General features: G+C 39.1%; 1 protein-coding gene across 1 annotated transcript in view; it reads left to right on the top strand.

Moving 5' to 3' along the window:
- Window positions 1-258: 258 nt before the first annotated feature.
- Window positions 259-24,368, top strand: part of MATN2 (matrilin 2) — a gene marked incomplete at both ends in the record, with an annotated part of 68,209 nt that continues 44,099 nt past the window's right edge. Inside the window, 4 exons of the mRNA XM_082014823.1 lie at window positions 259-412; window positions 14,309-14,878; window positions 19,354-19,476; window positions 23,743-23,865. Coding sequence (XP_081870949.1) covers window positions 259-412; window positions 14,309-14,878; window positions 19,354-19,476; window positions 23,743-23,865 — 970 coding nt within the window. The remainder of the gene's footprint in view (window positions 413-14,308; window positions 14,879-19,353; window positions 19,477-23,742; window positions 23,866-24,368) is intronic.

Raw genomic sequence — 24,368 nt, 5'->3', positions numbered from 1 at the left:
TCTAAATTCTAAATGTTAACTATGAATTTCAACTAACAATACTTACAAACACTATTCAGGGTCTGCTAACCGCTACTTCATTATGTAGATCTTCTTTCTTGAAGGTGTAGGGATTATTCCATGCCAGTATATCTGCATGTTTGTACATGATGGGGTGGAAGCAATCCAGCTGGGTGGCTGACATGGTTATAGGGTATCTTTTTGTGTAATCAAAGAGCTCATCTGCTTCTCTCCTTTATTGCAGTTTCACATCCTTGAATGTCCCTCTGTTTCTTGAAGATGAAGAAAATGATTGCATGCTTTTTTCTGTTATTTGGACATACTCTGCTTTCCACTGTCTCTGTCATGGCAAAAGATCTCCCCGGAGGACATTTCACCCAAAAAAGGGATGTTAACTCACAATCTCTACTAGGTAAGTTAGAAAAAACCACCCCAAAAACCTAAACACCACCACCAAGGGCTACCTCAAATACAAATGATAAAAGGCATGAGCAACCGGCCAAACCTTGGCTGAGTTAGTTTATAATAAAAAGGAGATTGCCATTTGCAAGCAGTAATATGAAAAGTTTGTTGACCAGTTAGCAGCTGTTGAAAGAAGGTGTTTACTTTTGGGATACTAGATCTACTTTATATAAGTGATATTTATTTCAAATAAATATTTGATACATGTGTGTTGTCTTGGAAATAAGACTTTATTGTCACTGTTTAGAGAAAATACATATTGGTCCATGGAAGTTCTGTCAAAGCTGCCTTTTACCATACCAGCAAGTTTTAGCTGTCTGTGTGTTTGTGCTGTGGTTAAGGGGGACTGAATGGAAATCAGTGGCTATTGAAATGAGGCTTGTCATTACGTTACTTGACGTTAATCCCTTCATTTTGTCATATTAATTTTATTTATAATGAGTAGCTCATTTATCCTCTTTTGCCAAAAATCTGAGGACAGGATCTAGCAGTTTTAGCTTGTGGCTGTCACGTTTTAAAACATAAGGTTCATCTCTCTCTTGTTGATCATTGCCTGTACGTCATCAGGCAGTTTGCTGGTAAACTTTTTAATCTGCTGACAGTTTGTGACTTAGAATTTGGCTCATTGTCTAAAGTAGTTGTCAGATGATGAAAACATCGCATGGATGGGGCTTTGGGCACAGCCCATTTATGATACACATCAGTAGTAGATCTAATCAGATACGTCTCTCCAGCCACTGGGAGATGTTAAGTGTCCTGCCGCCCCATAAAGGTCACCTAACCTAGGTGATCATGAAGAATGTGAAATGTCCTGCAGAAAAACGAAGAAGAAAGCAAGCCAGAACATGGGGGAATGGGTGACAGGGGAGCACCAAGTTTTATCAATGAAACTCGTCTGCAAACAAAACATAATCCTTTAAATATGTAAAATTCCATAAAGTGCCATTCACAGTTTGTCTTTTGTTAACTTAAAAATACTGGTTTTTAATTCCTATCGAACAAATTTAAGCCAAATGACAACAGATTTCCCTTTCTTACTCATCTTTCTCAAAACTAATAGATGCGGTCTTGAGACACTTGGGGTTCTGCAACTGAAGGCTGAAAACGACAGCTCTGGAGATGTAGTCCGTCAAAAAAATGGATGTGGAACAGCAAAGAGAAATACCCACATTCACACCTTACTCAACATACTCAACAAGACTCTCAAAATTTCTAAAATCCTAAATTCTAAAATGTGATTAAATAGCAGCCCCTCCTGAATATTTTAGAGTCCCCAGCAAATACCCTAAGTGAGCTTAAGAAATAAACTACCCGTCCCCTAGAAAATTAATGCAATAGCAAGGTGTTATGTGGAGAAACTAAAAGGTGTCACATTTCTCAGGTTGCCTTTACAAGAAGGAAATGTACTTGGCTTCTGTTCAGTAGAAACTTTTTAAAATTATTTTTTACATTGCTTTTATAGCCTCGTTTTCATATTTTAAATAGTGGAAAATATATCAAAAGAATTAGCATTCGATATAAATCTAAATGTATAGATTAAATTATTTCTTCTCTCAAAAGCCAAGCTATTTGTGGTCCCTGCTTTTGGAAGATTCAGGATACCTATTCAGTTTGGCATGTGCAGGACGCAAACAATTCTGGCAGCTCTGGCTGAAGGAACCTTTTCAAGACATTAAATGATGCAAGAAACTTGGGACGTTCTCCGGTCCAGCCCATAAAAGTACGTGGCAGTTTGGAGTCAGACTCTTGGGCCTTGCGTTCTGCTACAATAAATTAGGTCACCTGCTTCAGATTCAGCAGTGGATATAAACAGTGGCATGTTAAAATGTGCACCTCCATAAAGAACAGAACGTGTAAAACGCGTGCCACTCTGCTGGAAAGCCGTAGTGTTCCTTAAATGACATGAGAAAGAGCAGGGCCAAACCATGATCTCAGTGACATCACGTCTGTTGATGTAATGTAAACACTCCAGACTTAACAGCAATTTAACAGGGATTAGAAGCTGTTCCATTCTATATAATATGTATAGTATAAATAGTGGTAGTGATGACAGTCACTGGTGTTGTGGAAAGACTTGGTTGGCAGGCAAAAGTAAGCAATATAGCTGCAAAGAACCCACAGATACCTGGAAAAGTAAAAAAAGTTCAGGTTGTGTTGGGATTTTTTGGGTGGAGATCTCTGTGTTTTTAGGACTAAAAGGAAGGGTTATGCTAGGTAAATGTTAGTAGCGTTAAAATAATTTTATTCCTTTTTTCTTCATTTTACCAACTTGTAAAACAAAAGTGTACAGCTGTGATAACTATTTACTGGTAGAATACTAGTAGTGGCCATGTACAGAAGTGAAATTCCTTGCTCCAGAAAACTGACAACATAAATAAGCAAAATGGAATGGGTGAAAAATCCCAGGGGGATTGTCCACATAGAGATAAAAGTGCTTTGGTATCCAGCTCTAGGAGGTTTTGATTTTTCAGCAGCCATGCATTAATACTGCATAGCTTAATTGTCTTGTTAGGGCTAAGAGCCTATATGTTTTAATTGAAGGTTTCAGAAGGAATGAACTGTCTTTTTTCTGTTTTTCTCATCCCCAGTCTTTCTGCTAAATCTCAATGTGTTTTGTCTTAATTTGGCAGATCTTTGCATCTCTTATTGTTGTTTAACATGTTATCTACCTAGCTAATTATATACATATATATAGCTAATAATTTCCATTAAAGATCTGAAATCTTTTGTGCAAGGGTTGATTGGACATAAAGTTTTGGAACTCTCTCTGTGTGGGCCTTGAAAGCCAAACTGCTTTGAATAGGTTTGGCTTTTCAGGCTTTTCTTTCTTTAAACACTGAATTGAACTTAAAAGAATTTAAAACTTGTCAATTGTGCCAATTTAATTACATTTGGTAACATTTTCTTAAATCTTGCAGGATATTACTTGTAGAATATGTCTAGCTGGTTTAGAGGTAGAAAATACATGTGTGTTTCTCATAACAACAGAATTGGTACTAGATTGCTGGAAAATACTGTTTTAATGTAGGTGTTTTTATGTTTTAAAGGATTGTTTCCATAGTCCTGCAAAATCTTGTGAAATAAGAGAAAGAAATAGCGTGATCCATTTGTCTTTCCTGTAGAAGAGGGTGGTCGCCTCTCCCCTTAAGTGGTGCATGAACTGAATTTTGCCTTCTCTTTCCACTCATCAGTAATTTGATCCCAAGCATTAGATCTTTGGCCTTACCCTGATACCTCAAAGGAAATTAATCTTTTCTTTTAGAATCTTTTCTTTTAAAGGCCTTATCAGAGCTCTGAAGAGTTTTTCCTTAGCGCTCTGACAAAAACATTGTTCCGGCTGCGCGCAGCTTTGTCAGGTTACACACAGACCACCGAGAGCACAGTTTGCCAGCTTAGCATTAGTCCTGGGATACTAAAAAGCGGTAATGGAAATATACTTAGCTACATGGTTTTAAAGATAAAATTACATCCATTACGTTAGCTAGTTCCATTCAGAAATAGCTGGGCTTCTGCACCTAAATGAACTAATCAAGAGCTGTGTCAGTTGTCCAGAGTGGTGATTCCCATACTGTGATTTCAAGGCCACGGTCAGAGGTCCACAGCACCTTTCAGCAGGTTCCATGCTCAGAAGCAACACGTACCCGGTCCTTGCAAGATGTAGCTTTTTTTGGTGTTTGATGATCTGGGGTTTTGTGGTGGCGGAGATTTGGGACCTACGCCCTACTGCATCTTAAGCATTTATTATAGAACAAAGCAAAGCAAAATTTCAACATTGTGGAAAAAACCAGAAGTTTTTGTGTTTGTTGTTTTCTTGGTGAACTCTGTTCTTGTAAACTGGGCACGTATTTCATGTCACATGGGCATATTTCTTCGGAAAGCTCTGAAGTGGATGCATAGGGATAATTGGATAAGCTATAGAATAATATTCTAAGCAACAACATTCCTTCTGTTCCTTAGGAATATAAAACATGCACCTACCTGGTTTTGAAAATAACTACTTATGTGAGGAGAAAAGCTCATTTAGGGAGCATTTCTTTAAACAGTACATGATACCAGAAGAAAGAAACTACAAGAGATCAACTGATACTGCGCAAAATTGAAACAGAGAAGGGAAAGGAGGCCAAGAAGGAAATGTACTTGGCTTCTGTTCAGTAGAAACCGCTGCTAAACACCAATGTCCCTGTCTGTGTTGTTATATTTTACAACAAAATATATAATGATTTATCTCTTGGTTGTATGGATATGATTCCACTAATAATATGAAAGGAAGTAATATGAAGTACACAGAGTGCTCAGTAAATTTATGAATCATTTGCTACATTCAGTTAAAATTATTCCAAACAGTCTTATATCCAACCCAGTTCTTAAACCTGCGTGTATGTAACTTTAGGGCTCAAGAACATTTTCAGGTTAACCATTCTGGGTTAAATTTTAGCCAGAAATCAGAGGGGAAAACATGTGACAAAAGTGAGTCTGGTCCATGATGTTTCTGTGGAGTGCAGGTAAGATTTCTGATGAGTTTTGATTGAATTCATTGTACATTTATACATTCAGAGCTGGCCAGAGATCTCTAAATACTGCTAATGTGGGCTGCTGAACGAACATGGGATGATAACTGCTCTAAGAAACTTATTCACAGCTTCAACATACGTGTCCATGTGTTATTTCTTTACATAAGTGCAACCCTGCCAAGTTCTTTTGTCTGCAAAGATGTTAAGTAGACTCATTGTAACTGAAGTCTGCATTGCAATTGAAGTCAGAATTGTGTCATGATAACTATATCATGCGTTTGACATACTGTGCTGGTATAGTATTTGGGGAGAAAAAAACTATTCCATGCAGCAGATAAAGGTTGGAAGAGGTAGCAAATTGCATCTTTTGAATTACTGCATTTTTAATTAAAATATAAGCAAAATCTTTCTCTAATTAAAAGGTAACCAAACTTTTATAAGGATGAAAGGTAATCAAATACATATCAATTTAGACTCTCCCGAATCAAAACATAAAATTGTCATAAAAATATAGATGTGTTATATTTGGAAAGAGAGAGAACAAAGCATTTTACAGTCTGATAAATCACCTGTTTCTTCCTTCTGAGGTGTGTACGTACATCTTACAAACATTGTGCCTCAAGGCAATATTAGCAGTTGTGTGCTTTGCTTCCCAGTAGTGATTGTCTCAATAGCTGAGAGGTCTCCCATGGACTTTATGCCATCTTTAAACTTCAGCTTTCATCTTAATCTCTCAACTGCCGGCCTCTCCTCTGCGGTAGCGGTTGACCATTATCTACCTGGTTGGGGTCTAAAACAGCAGCAGGAAGGTTGCACTTCCTCAGACCACCCTGCTCTTTCAGGTTTCTGGGTTTTGTTCACAGTGGGAGGTCCTCTTTCTATGGCTCTGAGGCTTGATAGCCTGGCTTGTGCTGGGGCTGTGCCTCCCCAGCCCCAAACAGGGGTCCTGGAGTCCGAGAAGGCGAGATCTGAATGGCAATCAGATCCCTGCACAGCCAGTTGTTCCCTGCAGAAGCGATTATCCCTTGTGGTGAGGTGGATGTTGGTCTCTTCTCACAAGTAACAAGCGATAGGATGAGAGGAAATGGCCTCAAGTTGTGCCAGAGGAGGTTTAGACTGGATATTAGGAAAAATTTCTTCACCGAGAGAGTGGTCAAGCATTGGAACAGGCTGCCCAGGGAGGAGGTGATGGAGTCACCATCACTGGAAGTGTTCAAAAAACATGTGGACGTGGCTCTTCAGGACATGATTTAGTTGGCATGGTGGTGTTGGGTTGATGGATGGATTTGATCTTAGGGTCTTTTCCAACCTTAATGATTCTGTGGTTCTGTGAAGCAGGCCCAACTAATGAGCCATGAGGGCTAGCTGGGACCATGACCGACCCCAGGGATTTGTGTCCTATTCTGAGTACGTTCATCTGCAGCCAGCTATCATGGAGATCAGAAAGTTTGGATTTTGGCCTGTTTTGGCGATTTTTAACCACAAAACAACATTATGCTTGCCAACTGTCGTATTTAGTATTCATTATTAATTTTCAAGTCATGTATCAAAATAACATTCACTTTTCAGCTGCTTAAAGGGCAATACAGTAATTAATGTTATATGGGATATAATTGTATTCCTAGCAGTACAAGAAATTTTCTGTTTCTGCAGTATTTCTTTAACGTGTAAGTATTTCCTCTAGCAAAGCCTTTTCTTTTCTCTCCTTCTCTTTGTTTTGTCTTCTTATTCTTTTACCTTCCCTACCTTCCCCCCTCTTTTTCTTTTTCCTTTTTTTTTAAAGTCAGTTTTAAGTTTTCTACAAGGAAGAAAGAATATCTGCTGCTACAGAAAAAACTGAGTCATGTACTAAACTGCAAATGCTCTTTGTATCTCTGAAATTGTTTGTTACAACCCACACAAATTACTGTGAAATACCATTTCTGTTTGAAAAAGTGTTTACTTTGACAATAATTCACTGAGTAAAATTAGAAACTCTGTTTTTGTGCGTATATTCTCAAAGTGCTTAAAGCCTCCTCTGTGTATTTTGTTTTGAAGGAAGGTCAGGCCAAAAGAATGAGCACTGAATGTTCAAAAGTGCGGTGTTTTTGGCTTCATTGTGAGTACTTTAGCTTAATAATTAAAAAAGCACATATGTGCAAAATTAACTTGAAAATCCTGGAAGCAGCAATTTGCATAACTTAAGGAACGTCTTGTTTTGTAGGCGTGAGTGGGTAATCAGACACTGTTGTGAATGAAGACAACATGCCTTTAAATTGCTTTGGAAGCTGGAAGGCACTGTCGTCTTATTTAAGTACTGCTGAAGTGGTAGAACTAATGGCTTGGCAGTGAGCATGATGTCCCACATACTTCTGGGGGCAAAGGGAAATGGTATACAGGACTGTCCCATGGTGCCATTTCCGAAGCTGTTCTGGAAAAGAATCTAATACTTAGCTTGTTACCAATGGGTAGAAGTATGTGGTTTCAGGTCAGTGATCAGTGAGTAATGTTGAGGTTTCTAACAGCTTTCCCCATAAACAAAGGCATGGGCGGCTTTAAAAAAAATTATGGATGGGAGTTTTTAAAACGTTAAGCTAATGTCCTGAAAGGAAACAGCACAAACTCATTAAGGTCACATTTTTTCACTAAGTTTTCTACACTACTACTACTAACAGCTATTTACTTTTTCTCTCTGTTCCCTCTCTAATAACTTCTGTGTCCTTCCAAGGGTGCCCAGGTAGCTCAGGCGAGATCGGAGTTGCAGATCTTCAAGTAGAGAGGTACGAAGATCATCTTCTCCCATGCGGCCGTCTGGTTTTTTGTGTTGGTTGTGATTTGTTGTTTTACAGATGTGCGGAGGAGAAGGCAGAGTCACAGGCAGAGTAAGTGCTTGCAGGCTGGCTGTGGGAACTAGATTGAAAGTAGCATTAACTCCATGTGCTAGGAGGTTTCTCCGTCATGGCACGGTAAATGAATTCCTCTCCTCCCATGGGTGTGAGCTGCACTCAGCTGAGAGCAGGGAACATTTCTTTCTGTTAGGAAGCGCTGGGCAGGTGTCGGTGCTGCCGGCACTAGCGTGGGGATATCAGGATGCTTCACCCCTCTGTCCCGGCGTTCCCCTGCCTGCGAGGGGAAGCAGCCCACTCCCCGGTCCTCCTGACCATGAAAGAAGGTTTGAGTCCTGGCAGGAAACCCAGCAGTTTCCATCTCAGAACAGCTGAAATAGGCAAAAAGAACTAAGAAACTTGAGAGTATCCCTACACCATACTTCGGCTTCATGCCAGAGCCAGCACCAGGCTCAGTAAAGAAATGGAGAAATACTAGGTGTCACTTTTGGGACTCTGGAGTTAGAGAGACTTTTTATTAATAATGACCTTGTTATTTTGGAAAGGATGAAGAGGAAGGAATAGAAATAGTGAGGTGAAATGAGAACAAGGTAACGGACCCTCCTGCAGTGACTGGTAGCGAAGCGTTTGCTTGCAGAAGGAAATGGAAATCCGTGGACAAGAGCCTACTGCTGTACAGCTCTCCCAGAAATTTTGGAAATTCAGAAAAGATTTTGTCAGAGGCAATAAAGAAATGTCTGGAGGCTGTGTTGCATTTAGAGAGTGTTCCCAGATGAAGAAATTTGTGAAGAGGAATGGGTGAGCTGCCAAACTTGTAATGAATCTTTGGGTTAAGGGCCAGAGGCCTGTGAGTGTGGGGAAAGGCTGAGAACAAGGAGGGGGCCGGGGGGTACGGGGGCAGGTCTTAGACCCGGGGTCTGTGCGAGAGCCGGTGAGAGCTGGACTCAAGTGCAGAGCCCAGCGCAGCACGTGTGCGCGCCAGGAAAGGGCTGCCGAGTGGTTTCTAACGTTTACTTCAGGAACTGGGTGCGATTGTATCTGAAATGCACCATACCGTCCTTCGCCCTTCTTTGACTTAAAATGAGAAAAGAAGGAGTGGAAGCTGACTCGCACAGAATGTCTCACTAGAGCTAAGAAGCTCTTGGAATTACTTCTGTGCTTCATTTACTTTTGTCAACAACTACAAGAAGTGTTTTCCAAGCAGGAACAATGCTACGTTAACTGCTATGGGCTTCACGCTTCATCTTTGCAAACGAAGCTACTGCAGTTTCCTGGAAGGTGTATGTAGGCAATACATGGACGTGTCTTTCTTCCCCTCCGAGCGTTTTGCTCTTGGTATATTTATGAACGAATTGCAAATTTGAGTATTCTTTACTTGTATGATTGTATGGCAAGAAGATTAAACCTTCTTGATGAACTAAGAAATCTTTTGGAAATATATGAGAACCTGTCAAACACAATTTTCTGGCTGGATATTTAGCTATGGAAAACCAGAATTCTGGACTTTAAGAACAAATATTTGACACCCAGCAAATTCATACATTTTGAAATAAATTTGGTAGGAGTTATACCAAGATTTATAAAGAAAGAAGCTATAAAGAAAAGAGAGGCAAGTAAGGTTGAGGGCTAGAGGGAAAATGAAATAATAAAATGGCAAAGAAAGAAAGAAGAGAAATTTAGGAAGAAGTTTTATAATGTGCTAGCTAGGAGAATACTTTTCTCCTCTTTTACTTAATTCTGAGTGAAGACTTTTTTTCTGTTACTCAAAGATAAAATCTAAAAATAAACCTGGTGTTATTGCTGGCAGTGTTGCAGGACATGTAATTTTTTGTATATACATTACTGTGGAGTGAGCTAAGAAACACAATATATTGAGTCTTAAAATTGCCATTAATGCATTGCCTGCTCAGGCAATAATTTTTCTATGATCTCATTTTTTCTTAACTGATCTTATCCTTCCTTTTTGCTTAAATTGTCCTACACTATAACCAAAAAACGTGTGGATGTGGCGCTTCAGGACATGGTTTAGGGGACATGGTGGTTCTGGATTAATGGTTGGACTTGATGATCTTAAAGGTCCTTTCCAACCTAGTGATTCTGTGATTCTGTGATTCTGTGAAACCTCTTAATGGAGCTAATACTTACTTGTTATAAATTACTTTTTCAATGTCGTAACTTTGCTGTAGTATTTACCAAATTGAGGTAATTTCCTTTTGCTTTGCATACAGCAATAGCCTCCTTTAACATTTATCCGTTCTCATGTATTAGGATAAAGACCTACATAACCAAAGAATTAATATACAGATTTAAAAAAAAAAGTATTAAGGAGTCACGAAGATGTAGGAAAACAATAGAAAAGAAATAACTCCTTTTTAAACAACCAATCTTTTCAAGGGAGCTGGCTTGCAAAAACTTTTGAAAAATCACCATCTAAAACGTGGGTCCTTTGAATGTGTTCGGTTTGAACATCCCAAAATGGAAATGTTTGAGGAAATTAAACAGTGCCAGGGGACATTCTTGGGCATTGAGACTCCACCATTATTGTTGCTGTTACGTCGCCGGAGCTGTCTGTGACCCGCAGTGATTAATTAGCACTCCCCAAACGATCCCCGTGCGTGGCTCAGAGGCTGCGGGGGCACAGGGATTATTCCCGGTAGGCAGCTCGCGTACAGCCACTCTGTTTTAGCAGGAAGGTGAGTTTAACGCTGCGGATGCCCACCAGCTGGCCTCTGAGCTGAGCTGGTATCTGGGGCTGCTCGCTGGCACTGAGACCAGCGGTGTGAAACGTCCTGCTTCTGTGCTGCTGAACGCCCCGCGCTTACGCGTTGCTCATCAGGACGGGTCCCCGCCTCGTGCTCCTCCCCATGTCACGCCTGAGGAGTGTTTGAGAAAATGCTCATCGTCCCAGGACAAACAACACCAGGAACTGTTCTAATGATTCAGCAGCCCAGCGGAGTCGATTCCAATGCCCAGGAAAACTCCCTGGCGCTGCTTTAGTTATAGTAATGCAATGTCACATCGGTTAGAAATAAGCTGAGAGGGGGGTGCAAACATGCTGGTGGGTGAGCAAAGTCAAAGCAGTGTGAGCTTCGTCAAAGCCAAAGCAGGGGCTCAGGCCTGAGCGTAATTTGCTTTGAGAAAGGAGTGGAAGGAAACTTGCAGGGATCAGAGAAAATAATTTAACAGAATTTTCAGCTTTAGAGGAAATTAAGATGCTCATTGTGAAATATTCTTTTAAGCTTCATTTTATGTATCTTTCGGTAATTGGAGCCCAGCTGGATTCTTCCAAGTAGAATTGAAATTTCCTTGCACTGTTAATTTTGCAAAGGTGGCATAACTGTAACTGTCATTTACAGATAAACTGGATATTGAGTGGAGGAGGAGAACATATTTACTGTTGACTTGACCGTTCCTTCCCTTGCTTTGTCTGTCCTTGTCTTGCCTCTCCTGGCCTTGCCTTTGGATAATACAACTCACACTGAGGGTTTTTTTAACTTTTGTGTTGGCAATACAAAACCTCTGCTGACTTAGAAGCAGGTTTATGGATGAGTAGCTCTTTTCAATGAATGTGTCGCTTTCCATAAGAAGAGTGGAAGGGAATTACTTTTGGGTACGAGGATGTTTGCCAAAGTTGCGAGAAAGTTCCCTGTTTAAAATGAGAGCTGGTGAGAGGAAGAGGTCACAGCTTACAGGATGAGTGCAAAAAAAGCATGCAACTGCTAAAAAGGTATCACTGAAAGTTTATCTGAGGGAATGAGTGTTCGGATTTGTTAGTCATTACTGATTGCCACTCCTCAAAATACCACCTAGCTGGAGTTTTGCTTAGTCAAAGAGTTACATTTTATTTTTCATGGAGCCCGTCTCAGCTAAGTCAACTTCAATAATTACAAGGTTGATAAAAATCCCCACCAAGTCAGAAGACAAAGATTTTAAATACATTTTAATTTGGAAATGTTCGGCATTTCTATAGATGTCATTTTTCCAGTGAAAGTAGTTTTGAAATATACTGTATTGCATTCAGACTGATAGATTTTTCTTAAGTAATTTAGCATAATGGGGTGTGTTTCTGGTAGCACTGTCCACTAATGCTGTCCAGGTTTTTTTCCACCAAGATTCATGCCTGACTTCAAAATACATAGTTGAGTCTCTTCAGACTGGGATCCAAATCTTTATATCCAAATTAAAAGGATTCAACACCATGGCTCTAGTTTTGACTTGTTTTAAGGGAAATAAAATAGCAGTCATTTTACCCTTCTGCCTCCTATATACACACGTATCCTTAGCCTTTTTTCTGTAATTATCTTTCTTTCCCCTTGCTCTGCTCCCACAAACCATATCTTGGCATTATCTTTGTATTACAAACATGCTGGAATAGTTCACGTTCTAGTAGTAAAAATCATTAATAATTAGACATGCCACTAAGACAATAAGACGGAAAATAGTTAATATGTGAGCGTATCTGTATCCCATTAGAACTGGAATTTTGTTTCTGCTCAATTTGGCTTGCATTCAACATCCTCTGATTTTGAAAGAATAAGCAACTCGAGCATATTCCTACGCTTATGAATAAAACCATACTGTAGACTGCACATGAATAAATCCAGGCAGTCATTTTTATTGTTATCAAAGAGCAGTTTCATTCTGTGCCCACAAATGTTCTTGGTAATCTGTGAAAGAGGCCTCTGAGTTAAGAAGTAAAAAGAGGCATCTTTCTCACCCCTTGCCTTGGCAGAAGTACATGATCAGCATTCATCAGCAGTCACAAGCGAACTCATGTAAAGGCTTGTCTACAGACAGATGTTTTTCCAACTGAGTCTTTCATTGGCCCACTTGTACTTGTGCAGTGTGACATGACCTTTAATTATACAGTCAAATACTACTTTTCTACCGAGCATTGGCCTCATTCAGTGTATAACATGGATGAGAGTGCACTGGGAATTGAGTTGGGTTGGGCAATAAGGGAGATTACTGATTAGGGGTGCCTCAACTTAGTAAGATGAGGATGCCACTGCAGTTTGATGAGCATTCTTGACACCTTTAATCTTTCAAGCGAGGCAGACAAACGGGCAACTAGCTACCTCACAGGTTTATCCATAGCCACAGGAATTTAAGAACATGAACAGACACACTGATTGAAGCCGTGGGTCTGTGTAACCCAGTGTTCTCTGACAGCAGTCAAAAGTGGATGCACATGAAAAAGTTTAAGGACAAGACAGTACTACCTGCCGGTGTTCTCCCAACTGCCCCTAATCTGTGTAATGTAAACATCGAACTTCAGTTGATTTCTCTTCACTGGCATCCCATTAAGCCCTTTAAAATCCTTTTAATCTTTTGCCATATGCTGCCTTCTGTGGCAAGGCTCGTGGCTTACCTCCCCCTGCTCGCCTTAAGCCTGCCATGTGCTGGCTTTCTGTGAATGGTTAGTCCCTATCCGTTCTCATCATGCAACTCATGCATATGAATCTCATATTCTTCCCAGAAAAAAAGGATGCTGAGCAGAAGCCAGAGGACGCATACGCAGAGTCCCAGAAAGCTGGTAGCATGCCCAGAAGGCAGCCAGCCTTCACTTCTGCTGTTATCCATGATAGCTTGGCTCGCCCGCCTGTGCGGTTGTCAGATATAGACATACCCTGTGGTATTTCTGCTTCAGTGGCTCTTGGAAAAAAAGGCTGTTGATGGCTGAAACAGAAGATTTCAGGAAGTCCATGAGTGGTCTTTTGGCCAAGTTGAGTGCCACTGTACGCAACAGGATTTTCTCTCTGATGAAGCCACAGAATTTCTGTGTGATGCTGAGCTAGTCCAATGGATGAGACTTCTCCCAGATGGCCATTAATTATGCATTTGAAATCACGGGGTTTGATTTGCAGAAGTGCTGAGCACTCACAGCTGCAGTTGACATCATTGAGAGCTGTGCTTTGTGCATGCAAAGAGCTGCTTAATGCCAAGTTCCCTGAAAAATCAGTCCCTTCACGACTCGTATCGGTCACTGCGATTAACAGATGCTTTTGACCTGAATTTCTTTGTGTTCTGTTTCCCTGTTTGTAATGGAGAACTGATACCACCCTGCCTCATCGGAGTGTTAGATTTCTAGATTCTCAGACACTACCACAAAAAGCATCACGGTGGACCCCACTCGAACGGTAACTATGTAATCCAGAGGGGGTTTCCATCCTGAGTGGCATATGAGGTCAAAATCTCAACAACAATGACAAAACAAGGTACGGCACAGATATCTACCCATTCCACTGCCATTAGCCGTTCTGGGCACTGATCAGACAAAAAAAAAAAAATATATATACACTGGTCATGTAACAGGCAGCTTTTGTTACCACAGGCCAAATTTATACTGTGCAAGTAGCCTTAGTTCTGGCATCTCTTATTTTTCCTGTATTTTCCCAGCACTTGTCAGGATGCTTGTTTAGACAGCATGTTTGAGACCTCAGGTCAGACTGAACTGATTTGCATTTTGAAATTCCTGTAAAGAATTTTTGTTTGCATTTTGCCTTCCAGAAAATATTTGCAACGACAAACGTCTGGACCTTGTCTTCATCATTGACAGCTCTCGCAGCGTACGTCCTTACGACTTTGAAAAAGTGAAGGAGTTCATTTTAACCATCTTGCAGTTTCTGGACATCAATCCTGATGCCACCCGAGTAGGTCTGATTCAGTACGGCAGCACAGTCAAACATGAGTTCTCGCTGAAGACATTCAGGAGGAAGCAGGATATTGAAAGAGCAGTGAAAAGGATGATGCACCTGGCAACTGGCACCATGACTGGACTGGCTATTCAGTACGCAGTGAACATCGCATTTTCAGAGTCAGAAGGAGCGCGGCCTCTGAAGCAGAATGTGCCCCGAATTATCATGATAGTGACGGATGGGAGACCTCAGGATCCGGTGGCAGAGATTGCTGCTAAAGCTCGTAACTCGGGTATCCTGATTTTTGCCATTGGAGTGGGAAGAGTAGATATGAACACGCTGAAGTCCATTGGGAGTGAACCGCATGAAGAGCATGTGTTTCTGGTTGCTAATTTCAGTCAGATTGAAACACTGACCTCTGCCTTCCAGACTAAACTTTGTGGTAAGATTTTTATCTATACATTTGAATGCACAGATGAAAGAAAACACAGAAAAAAAATATGCATTATCATTAAACTTCGTTTTCTCACATGGAAACTTAATCTGTTAGCATATATACATTAAAAAAAGGGAGACTAGCCAGCCAACATTCACAACAGCAGTCATACATATGTGGAAAAATTAATTCTACTGCTAAGTGCCATAAAATGTGATCTAATTCCTAGTGGTCATAAGCAGTGAGGCAAACACACATATCATGATTTTCCTATTCATTGCATAATAGCAATAAATTTACAACCCTCTGCTATTTGAATATTAGATAAGTTCTTTCATCTGTTGATTTTAAATGTGATCTCCCTTAGTACTGAAACTTCAAACTGGTAACCAGTCTTGGTTATTTAAAAAATTCTATGGAGTTCATGGATTTCTCTTCAAAAGCTTACACATTAATTCTATGCAAACAATTATTTTTGTGCATACCTTGTCATTGTAAGCGAGACACAGAGACATGGTATTGTTTTTATTCCATCCATTTTAAATACAGAAAGGTAGGAAAAGCCATTACAGTGATATTATTTATTCATACAATAAAGTAAATAACATTTTAATGGGTATTGATTTACAACAGAGAAATCGCTTCCATCTGTAACTCTCTGATAAACAATTACCTTTTACAAATATCATGGCATGTGAAATTAATTTTATTCCAATCTGTGTACTTATTATAATTTTCTTCATTAGTTTTTCCTGAAACAAACGTGAAAGATCTTCATACAGATTTGGCATTAAGCTAAGGCATTTTCCGCAAAGTCCAGAAAAAGAATGCATGGTGAGATTGAATCCTCACTCATCTCTAGGGGTGCTTTTGCCAGAAAAGAACTGGGGCTTATTGTCAGGATAGTCTGGAGAATGTTCCTTACTTGGTCTTTTCCAAAATTGTTTCAAAGAGCAACAGGGCTCCAGCTGAACTGCATCAGCACAAAACACCATCACAGACATTCATCAGATAACAGATTTTTTCCTGTTTCTTCCTTACCGTATTATTAGCTGGTGTAGTAGGATAGGTTTAAAAACCAACAGTAAACTAAACATGGATTGAGAGTTTAAATGAAATGAAGAGTAAATGCTGCAAAAATTCATCTTATTGGATTTTTTTATTTGCAGTTTAGAAACAAATCCAATACAAATACCACTTACTCATTTTTTTCTGACTAGGCAGTATCCAGTAAATGTGTCAGAGTTTTGTAGCTCACTTTTATCCAAATACACGTGATCCTCAATAAAACCATCCTCCCTGCAGATGGAGGAGTATGGAGGTGACAAGGATTGCTGCTGCCTCCTTTTCTCAGGGAATGCCTCCACAACATTTGCTGTGTCAGGAATTGAAGGTGAGATCCAAAAACACACTTAGGAACCCAGGCCCATATGCAACAGAGAATTTAATCTGTTAGATTCTTACGGATTTCAACTTAAGGGACTAAATCGTGGATAGGATCCTTAATGTTTTATTGACTCTGGGCTGTGAAGCAGTGTTCAGCTTGCTGAATTCCAAGGGAGTGGTCTAAGCATCTCACAGCCTCTGCTCTCTAGAGCATCTACGTTCTTCCCAGGGAGTGCGATTAGTTTTTTTAAAGTCCTCCCCAGTGTGGACCCCGAGGCAATATCATTGTAGCCAAGTCAAACATGTGAACACCTTGTTTCTTTGCTAGAGCAATTCAAGGTACCCCTCTGTTTAAGTCCTGGCTTGCAGTCTGCTGGGCTTCAAGCTGTGGGAAAAGACCTTGTCTCTGGATTGCCCTCATGTCTGTGGGAACGTGCCTCCATGGTTCCTATGGAGATAAGAGAAAAACCTGGCCGAGTGATGAAGCTCTGGGGGGGAAATAAAAAGTAAACTGAATTAACCACTGTTGACCCATGGATGGCAGAGATTACCCAGTGCCTAGCATCTATATTCTCAGAAGAATCCATATAAACTGTGTTCCATCCCCTGCTTCGTCAGACTTCCCTTACAGTTGCTGCCTCTGGCTGCTTTGGGGGTGTCCGAAACAGCAGGTGAAGCCAGGGGGATCCCAGGGGCCTCTTTTTATTACCAGTCAGCAAGGTAAAAGAGAAGCAAACAGTATCCTGGGAAATCAGAGGCATGAGGAGTGAGACAAGAGTCAGAAGGGAAACAGAAATGGGAACAGAATGCAGGAAAAGAGGTGGAGATGGACTAGAAGAAGAGTGAGAAAGGCAGAAGTTGGGATGTAGCAGTCAGGAGCAAAAAAATCTTAATTGTTATCCTGTAAAGTGGGTACTGGTGTCATCCCCATTTTACATTGGAGGAACAGAGGCACAGAAACAGGGTTCAGACTATCAAGATCATGCACTAATTTTAAATATTTGACTCATTGCAATCCCTGGTCTGATTTTCTGGGACATTTAGCATTTTTAGACTTATATAACGTAACAGTCACAGCTCTACAGCCTTCACTTGCAGCTGAGAGAGTGCTGCGTTCTTGCAAATCCAAATTCAAGTGTGTCTAGCTTCACAGTGTGAAGGTTGATGCTTGCTTGAAGATACTGATATTGGCTTGCCCCAAATAAATAACCCTGTGACATAGACTGAGATAAAATCTAATTCACAAGGCTCACATTCAAATTCCTTAACTATGAGATCACCCTTTCTATTACTTCAGTCCCTGGCTGTGTCCACCGAACACCTCCTGAGACAAATGAGGTTGCAGAAATCATACAGACAGCAACCTCTTTCACCACAGACATCTGACTGATGACCAGAGTACCACTGATTCTTTGAAATGGGTGCAACAGACATGCTTTGGAAAAAATTTTGTGTTATAGTATATCAGAAGATCGGTAACAGATGGTAACAGTACATTCTTAGAAAGGACTGAGTTATTGGGATGCCTGTCACTGAATGCTTCATTTTTCTTTTTTCTTTTTTTTTTTTTTCATTTTTTAGTATTCTTTTGCAACCTTATGTTCTTTTGATATGGGAGGACAGACTTTTTTGAAGTAATGTTATATAGATTCCATTCTATAGCATTAGTAATTTAAATTAGATTTTCTGACAATTAAACTACTGAAATTAGTATATTTTTCATTTGTCATATTTGAAAGTGCTTCTTTGGTCGTAACAAGCTATACCTGATGTTGAAAGCTAGTGAAATATAGCCAGGAGGAAACTTCTGCTTATAAAGTATCAGAGGTCATAAACTTCATTTTCAGAATGACAGAAAGATGAAAAGACAAGAAGTCCAAGCAGGTCTGTATTCACATAAACGAAAGGACTTGAGAAGTTTTATTATGGCAGAAAATTATGAGATCCAAAAACCTGATTAAGAGATTTGGGAATTGTGGTGGTTTCTATGTTAGTAATAAATGTATAACTCTGGTAACCATTCCAAACACCAGAGAAATAGTGTGTAACTCAAAACCACTTTTTTTTTCCACAAGTACCACACATACCACATGTTAAGTTACTTATCAGGCTTCTGTTGTGGCTGCTAGAAGAAGTTTACTGTTAATATCTATTCCATAAATTTTGAGCTTGATTGACCTAGCACAATAAGGACCACATCACTCCCTAATTGTTGTTGAGCAAAATAGATTATTTTCCATATAATGTTCTCTGACAAATAATTCACCTATATATTAAGAAATCACATACAAGCAATGCTCCAGTGGAAAAAAAAAAACATCAAGGAGATTTCTTAATTCCCAAATACTGATCTGGAGAAAAATAGTTCAGCAGTTAATTTGACAGAATGGGCCCACTATTCTTTTTCTTTCTTACTGTCTCAATCTGTTGCATTTTACTGCTTGCTATTAGAGACACAAAATACAGATTAAAAATAGACTCAGAAAGACTTACACTCTGGAGTGTAGCTCAGCTCAGCTCCCACTTACTGAATCTTGGAGATGCATGACCTCAGTGTCGTCACGTATTGCTTGTATGTTCCTCAATGTTAATAACAAAGCAAGCAAGTTGTTTTCTAGTCATTCTTCTTTACTATTGTGCTGTGTGGTGATTTTCTTCATTCAAGAAATTGAATGTTCTCTAGAACAGTTTGTACTTAAATTCCACTTGTTTTCGAAATTTGAATGTGGTAGGTTTGTTTGATTGTCTTCCTGGGACCACCAAGTAATCAGTGTTTCCAGATACTCTATTATATATTTTTATTTTGTTTATATCTCCATTCCACATGTAATTTCATGTCCAAAAACATGCCACCGATGTCAACCAGACAGAAACTATCTAAATTTCTACTTTTTTTAGGAATAAATACATAGTACTGTTTGTTAAGGATTTTTTTATAGTCTTATAGGCTTAAGCTTCCATTATTGTCTTTACTGTCAACACTTAATTTGAAATTTCTAGATTATTTCAATAAAATTTTCTACACCGTTTTTTTTAGTTGTGACCACAAGTAACTAAGACCAGCAGTTGATAACATTTTACTTTTTTTCTTTCAGTGCCCCATATGTGCAGTACAGTTGAGCATCGCTGTGATCACTTCTGCATAAACACCCCTGGCTCCTATGTATGCAGATGTAAACAAGGATACATTCTGAATGCTGACCAGAAGACTTGCAGCAGTATGTTATCTTTCTTAACTTTTCTCTTTTGTGCTCCCAAAAAGTGCCTAACATCACATACCCTTTTTGTTGGGCTCATAAAGAAGGACTGAGCTCAGTATATAATTAATGGTAATCATCAGAAAGAGTCTGAAAAGGTGAAGTTGTAATCCTTTTTCTTGTTTTGTGTAAATGAAGTTCTTATAAACCTTTCTGAAATACATCAAGCTAATTTTTATACACAGCTCTGCAGAGTTACACTCTAACTACATAAAATTGCATTTGAATTTTATTGGTGTAATAAGTTCAACAATGAAGCAACAATCAAAGAAAGAACTCTTCTATCATCTCACATGAAGTGAATCCAACTACTTCAGTAACTTGTCTAGGTAGCAACCAGTACTAAATAGTACAGAATAGTGCAATAAGCCCCATACTAGTGAACTGTGAAATAACTTATTCTGGAAAGCTCTTCCTAACCCCTGCTTTAAGTATAAGGATTTGCAAACATTCAAAGTATAGTTTCAAAAGTCTGGCTTATGGTCTCATTCCCTTCTTTAAAAGGGTTGACTTTTTTCAGTTTTAAGTAGTTGACCTTATAGTTTATAACAACAAACTGTATTTCACCTTAATTGTGATCTTTGTAAGGAGTATTTCTTTTGTCCATTTAAACTTGCTTTCTAGTAATTAACAGCAGACTGCATTAGATGGGTATGCCAAATTTATTTCTGTATCCACCATTATTTTAAAGAAATTATGTAATACTATTTTTAATTACTTGTGGAAAATGTACCTGCTAAAAATGCAGCTTCTTATCCCATGACAGTGCATGGATTCAAGTGAAATTTGCCAAGCTGACTTTAGCCAGAAGAAAAATTTTGGAAAACATCTTTTTAAAAAGCTGGAGGAGACAGTCATGGTGAGAGCATGGGATGTACCCTTGACAACTGATAATTCAGAATGAAGGTGAAGGATGCAGGCTCAAATCCTATCCCGGTGTTTGAACTCACATGTTCCACAGCTCAGGAGAGTGCCATAAAACAATCAGGTAGCCTGGGATTAGAGGGTTCTTAGTCTTTCTTGCTTAGTGTTTTATTTTATATCGAATGCTTAATGACCACCAAAACACTGAGAGTATGTCAGTATCTGAAGTGACTCTGCAGCTGGGGGATTAGAGTCCTTCGATGCGCAGCGAGGCACATGGTTTCAGTCAGAGCCTCAGTAAATAGGAATGGGAACAAAAGAATGTCAGCACTGGTGTGATTTGGGCATTCTTGCTGCTGCATGGAAGCGTCTTCAGACTCTTTGCGCTACAGCTTTTCAGCTGTTCACCTCCTATGCTGTCAAGCTATAGGATGAGTTACTTCTAGGAATCTCTGTTTTGTAGTCCTTCTGACCAGCATCCTTCACTAAATGTAGACACTTGTCATATGCATGTGTGTGAATGTTTAGTGTTAGCAAATGTAACACTTCATTCATGTTTTTGTTTCCTCAAGAAGGTGCAAAAAACAATCCAATCTGGTATATTTCCTAATAATTATTTGGTTTAGCAGCTGAGCCAAGATAAGAATAGTGACAATTTTTCACACAGCCTATTTTCTCCGCTTCCACTTATTTGCTATAGCTCTTTAGGAAGAGGGTGATCAGAATCCCAAAAGATGGCTCCAACGATGTAATCACATTTCAATAATATTCTCTAACCTATTCTTTTAATTGTGCTTCTCATTTAAAACTTTTGTATCCTTTAAACCTTTCTTTTAAACCCTCCTCATACTATTAATTTTCTTAAATAATTTTTAAGAAAGAATTCTTATGCTTCCCCTTTTCTGGAAATTATTTGAAAATCAAAATTTCTCTTTTTTTTAATTTGCTCTCACACATTTTCCCCATCCTCACCCCTAACATCAATTTTGACAGTTGAATTTTTTTTGTGAGTCACTTCAAAAGATTTTAATTCTAATATGAAAAAATATTTCTTTATTGTGTCTTCTTTTTTATTGTGTTACATTTCCATAGTTTTTATCAGCCAGTAGTTCAACTTTGGGGCACTGCACTGCTGCAAATTACAGATTAACTTCCAAGAGAGTTTTAGAATTCTGTGTAGTTTTCCTACTGGTGGCCCATGCACAGTAGCCCTCAAAATGTTAGTTCTCTACCATTTTTCAAAGCCCATTGCTGCATTGCTTTACTTGTTTTTTAGCTATGATTCAGTCTTACATTAGTTTTCCCCACTTACCTGTCACACGGATTCGCTTGACTGCGTACTTGCTTTGATCATCAATCAGATGATACTAGATTGCAGTTTGCTAAGTACGAAATGGAAATTAGTCATTCAGTGTGTCTGTAGCCTACTTCTAATGGACTTTTTTCTACGTCACCAAACTATAAACTAATTTTAGCAATTAGCACTGGAAATCTAATATTGAGAGCTATCAAACTGGCCTTTAATGTGCTAGGATGGTGCAAATCATTGGTGAAGGAGGGAGATGATACGGTAGCAGTCTAGACAAGGTCAGACCATCATGTCTAAAAACTCCTCAGAGAAGTAACAGAATTCATGAGTAGGACCAATCCTGGACAAGCTGGACAGCTTATTACTGGAGGCAAGGGGAAGCATGGTGATAGAAAAACCCACAGTCTGTGACCATTCCATCTCCACAAGTGCACAGAGACAACATGTTCCTCACTTGACCTCTAGGTAAAAGAAATCTTCATCATGTTTATGTTTAGTGTAATACATGATCAACATAACCCAGATGTATTTATCTAAGGTTTGGATGTATTTGTCAGCTCTTTCATGAACAAATAGTTTCCTTATGCATATATTTTAACACTTTCTAAATTAAACAATGCAGAAAAGATGAATGGTATGTACCTAATGTTATAGTCCATTTTCATTCTTCTGTTCCCTTTTTTTTTATGTTGTGAGAGTACACTGTATCAGTATTTAGTTCTTAAAAGCCCTAACCAAATGGCTTCTATCAGCAATGAATTGACAACTTTGCTTCAGGCTGGAAAAGGGTGCATTTCTCCTTTGAATAGATGATAGTTTTATTCCTTGATACATTTCATTATGACATTATTTCTAAAAAAATTATTTCCTTGCATTGAAGGAAGAAAATCTGCCACGTGAAGAAAAAAAAACATGCAACTTGGCTATTTTCCAGAACGAAACTAGGGGGAAAAAAGTTATTCTGTTTAACTTGAAATATTCTTACATTTATTTATTTAAGACCTTTTGCATCCATGCAAATCATCCTCCTTACTTTGGTCTAACTTTTCTAGAAAAGAGTGACTGTGTCAGATAATGGCTACCCTTTACTCATTACACTGTATTTGGTTGTTTAACTTAATCTCTTCCATTGCTCTCTAGAGATGTTCAAATCTTATATTAATACACAAAATTGTACAAGAGAGGAAATGTAGCTGAAACAAGCTGGGAAATTATCTATTTGAGGGTGTTTATACTGGAACAAGAGAGTTAAACTGTTTATGCTGTTCTTCATGCCACTTGATATGAAGCAGACAGCTATAAAAGAAAATTTGTATTTGCTTGGCTAGTTGCCTCAAACATGTTCCAAAACCCTTTTTTGAAGCTGTAAATGCTCATTATTTGTTGAGCAGTCTTTGGGCCTGACTCTGAGCAACTCAAGGTACTCTGCTTTCCAGAGATTTTACTGGGGAAACTTGGAGTTCTCGGGAAGCTTTAGTCTATTGAAAGGGAAGTCCATGGGCTTCATTCGGCCAGGTGCTGAACTGACCTCATTTGTCGTAGTAATTTTTCTGATGAGATCTTTTGCTTGGGAAGGGGGGGCGTAACTTGCTATGGCATTTTGCACAAAACTGAAAAATTATAAAACATCCCCAAGTCTTCTGGTGTTGTGTTTTCCTTTTCCTTCCCTTTCCAACCTCATCATCATTTATCTGTGGGAGGGTTATGCAAAAAAGAAGAAATAAACACTTTTTTTTTTTTTCCAAAAAAAAACCCTGAAGAATGCCCTTCAAACTTTTTAGAGAAACATCCAGTCAAGCAACTCTACTAGGCACCACTGGCCCATCAATAGTCATTGCCTTCAGCTGAAGGAGTGAGGTCCTCAGCTATGAGTGATCGTTCCTGCTGGCAATGAGAGTTTCACCATTTGACAGGACATTGATGTGATCTGTGTTAAAATAAGCTCATCTCTAAAGAGCTGTTCATAGCTTCCTGAAATTTATTTTTGATCTATAGTCTACCCATTCATTATAGAAGGTCAAAGGATTTCATATTCATGCAATTATATTTTGTAGCTCGAGATCTTTGTGCAGTGGAGAAACACGCCTGTGAGCAGATTTGTGTGAACACACCGGGGTCCTACGTCTGTCAGTGTTATGAAGGGTATGAGCTTGATGCAAATGGAAAGAATTGTGTTGGTGAGTATAAGTTTAGCAATTCACATTTCTTTCTTGACACAAACCAAAGGGAAATTTAGCGTAAACTAGTATCCATTAGTTTATATATCCTATGCAGTTTAGCCATAGACAGTGGTGGGAAGCTGTCTTCTATATGAGTGGTAGATAAGGAAGAATACATATTGGCATGTTCATAGGCCTTTACTGATAATGAATAGTGACTTGGGAAAATTGTTCCAAATAATTTGCACAGAAAGTAACACTGCTGTTTTGAAACAACACACCAGACGTTTTATTCTAGATCCATGTAGGTGGCCGGCAATGTACTGGGATGATATATGTGACCATTAAAAACAAACAAAGCCAGACAAACTCATAGCTGCTCTTCAGACAGAAGTTATACATGGAAGAACTTGAAAGTGGACAATTTCTTGCCATTTCTCACTTGATTTTATGGTCATGCCAGGAGAGATTGCAAATTCTTTTTGGGAAGATGACTTTAAGGAAAGTTTAGTCCCCCTTAA

The sequence above is a fragment of the Phaethon aethereus genome (assembly GCF_964289735.1).
Source record: "Phaethon aethereus genome assembly, chromosome: 2".
In the NCBI taxonomy this organism is placed as follows: domain Eukaryota; kingdom Metazoa; phylum Chordata; class Aves; order Phaethontiformes; family Phaethontidae; genus Phaethon; species Phaethon aethereus.
The sequence above is the reverse complement of the archived record's forward strand: the minus strand, read 5'-3'. Positions and strand labels throughout refer to the sequence as shown.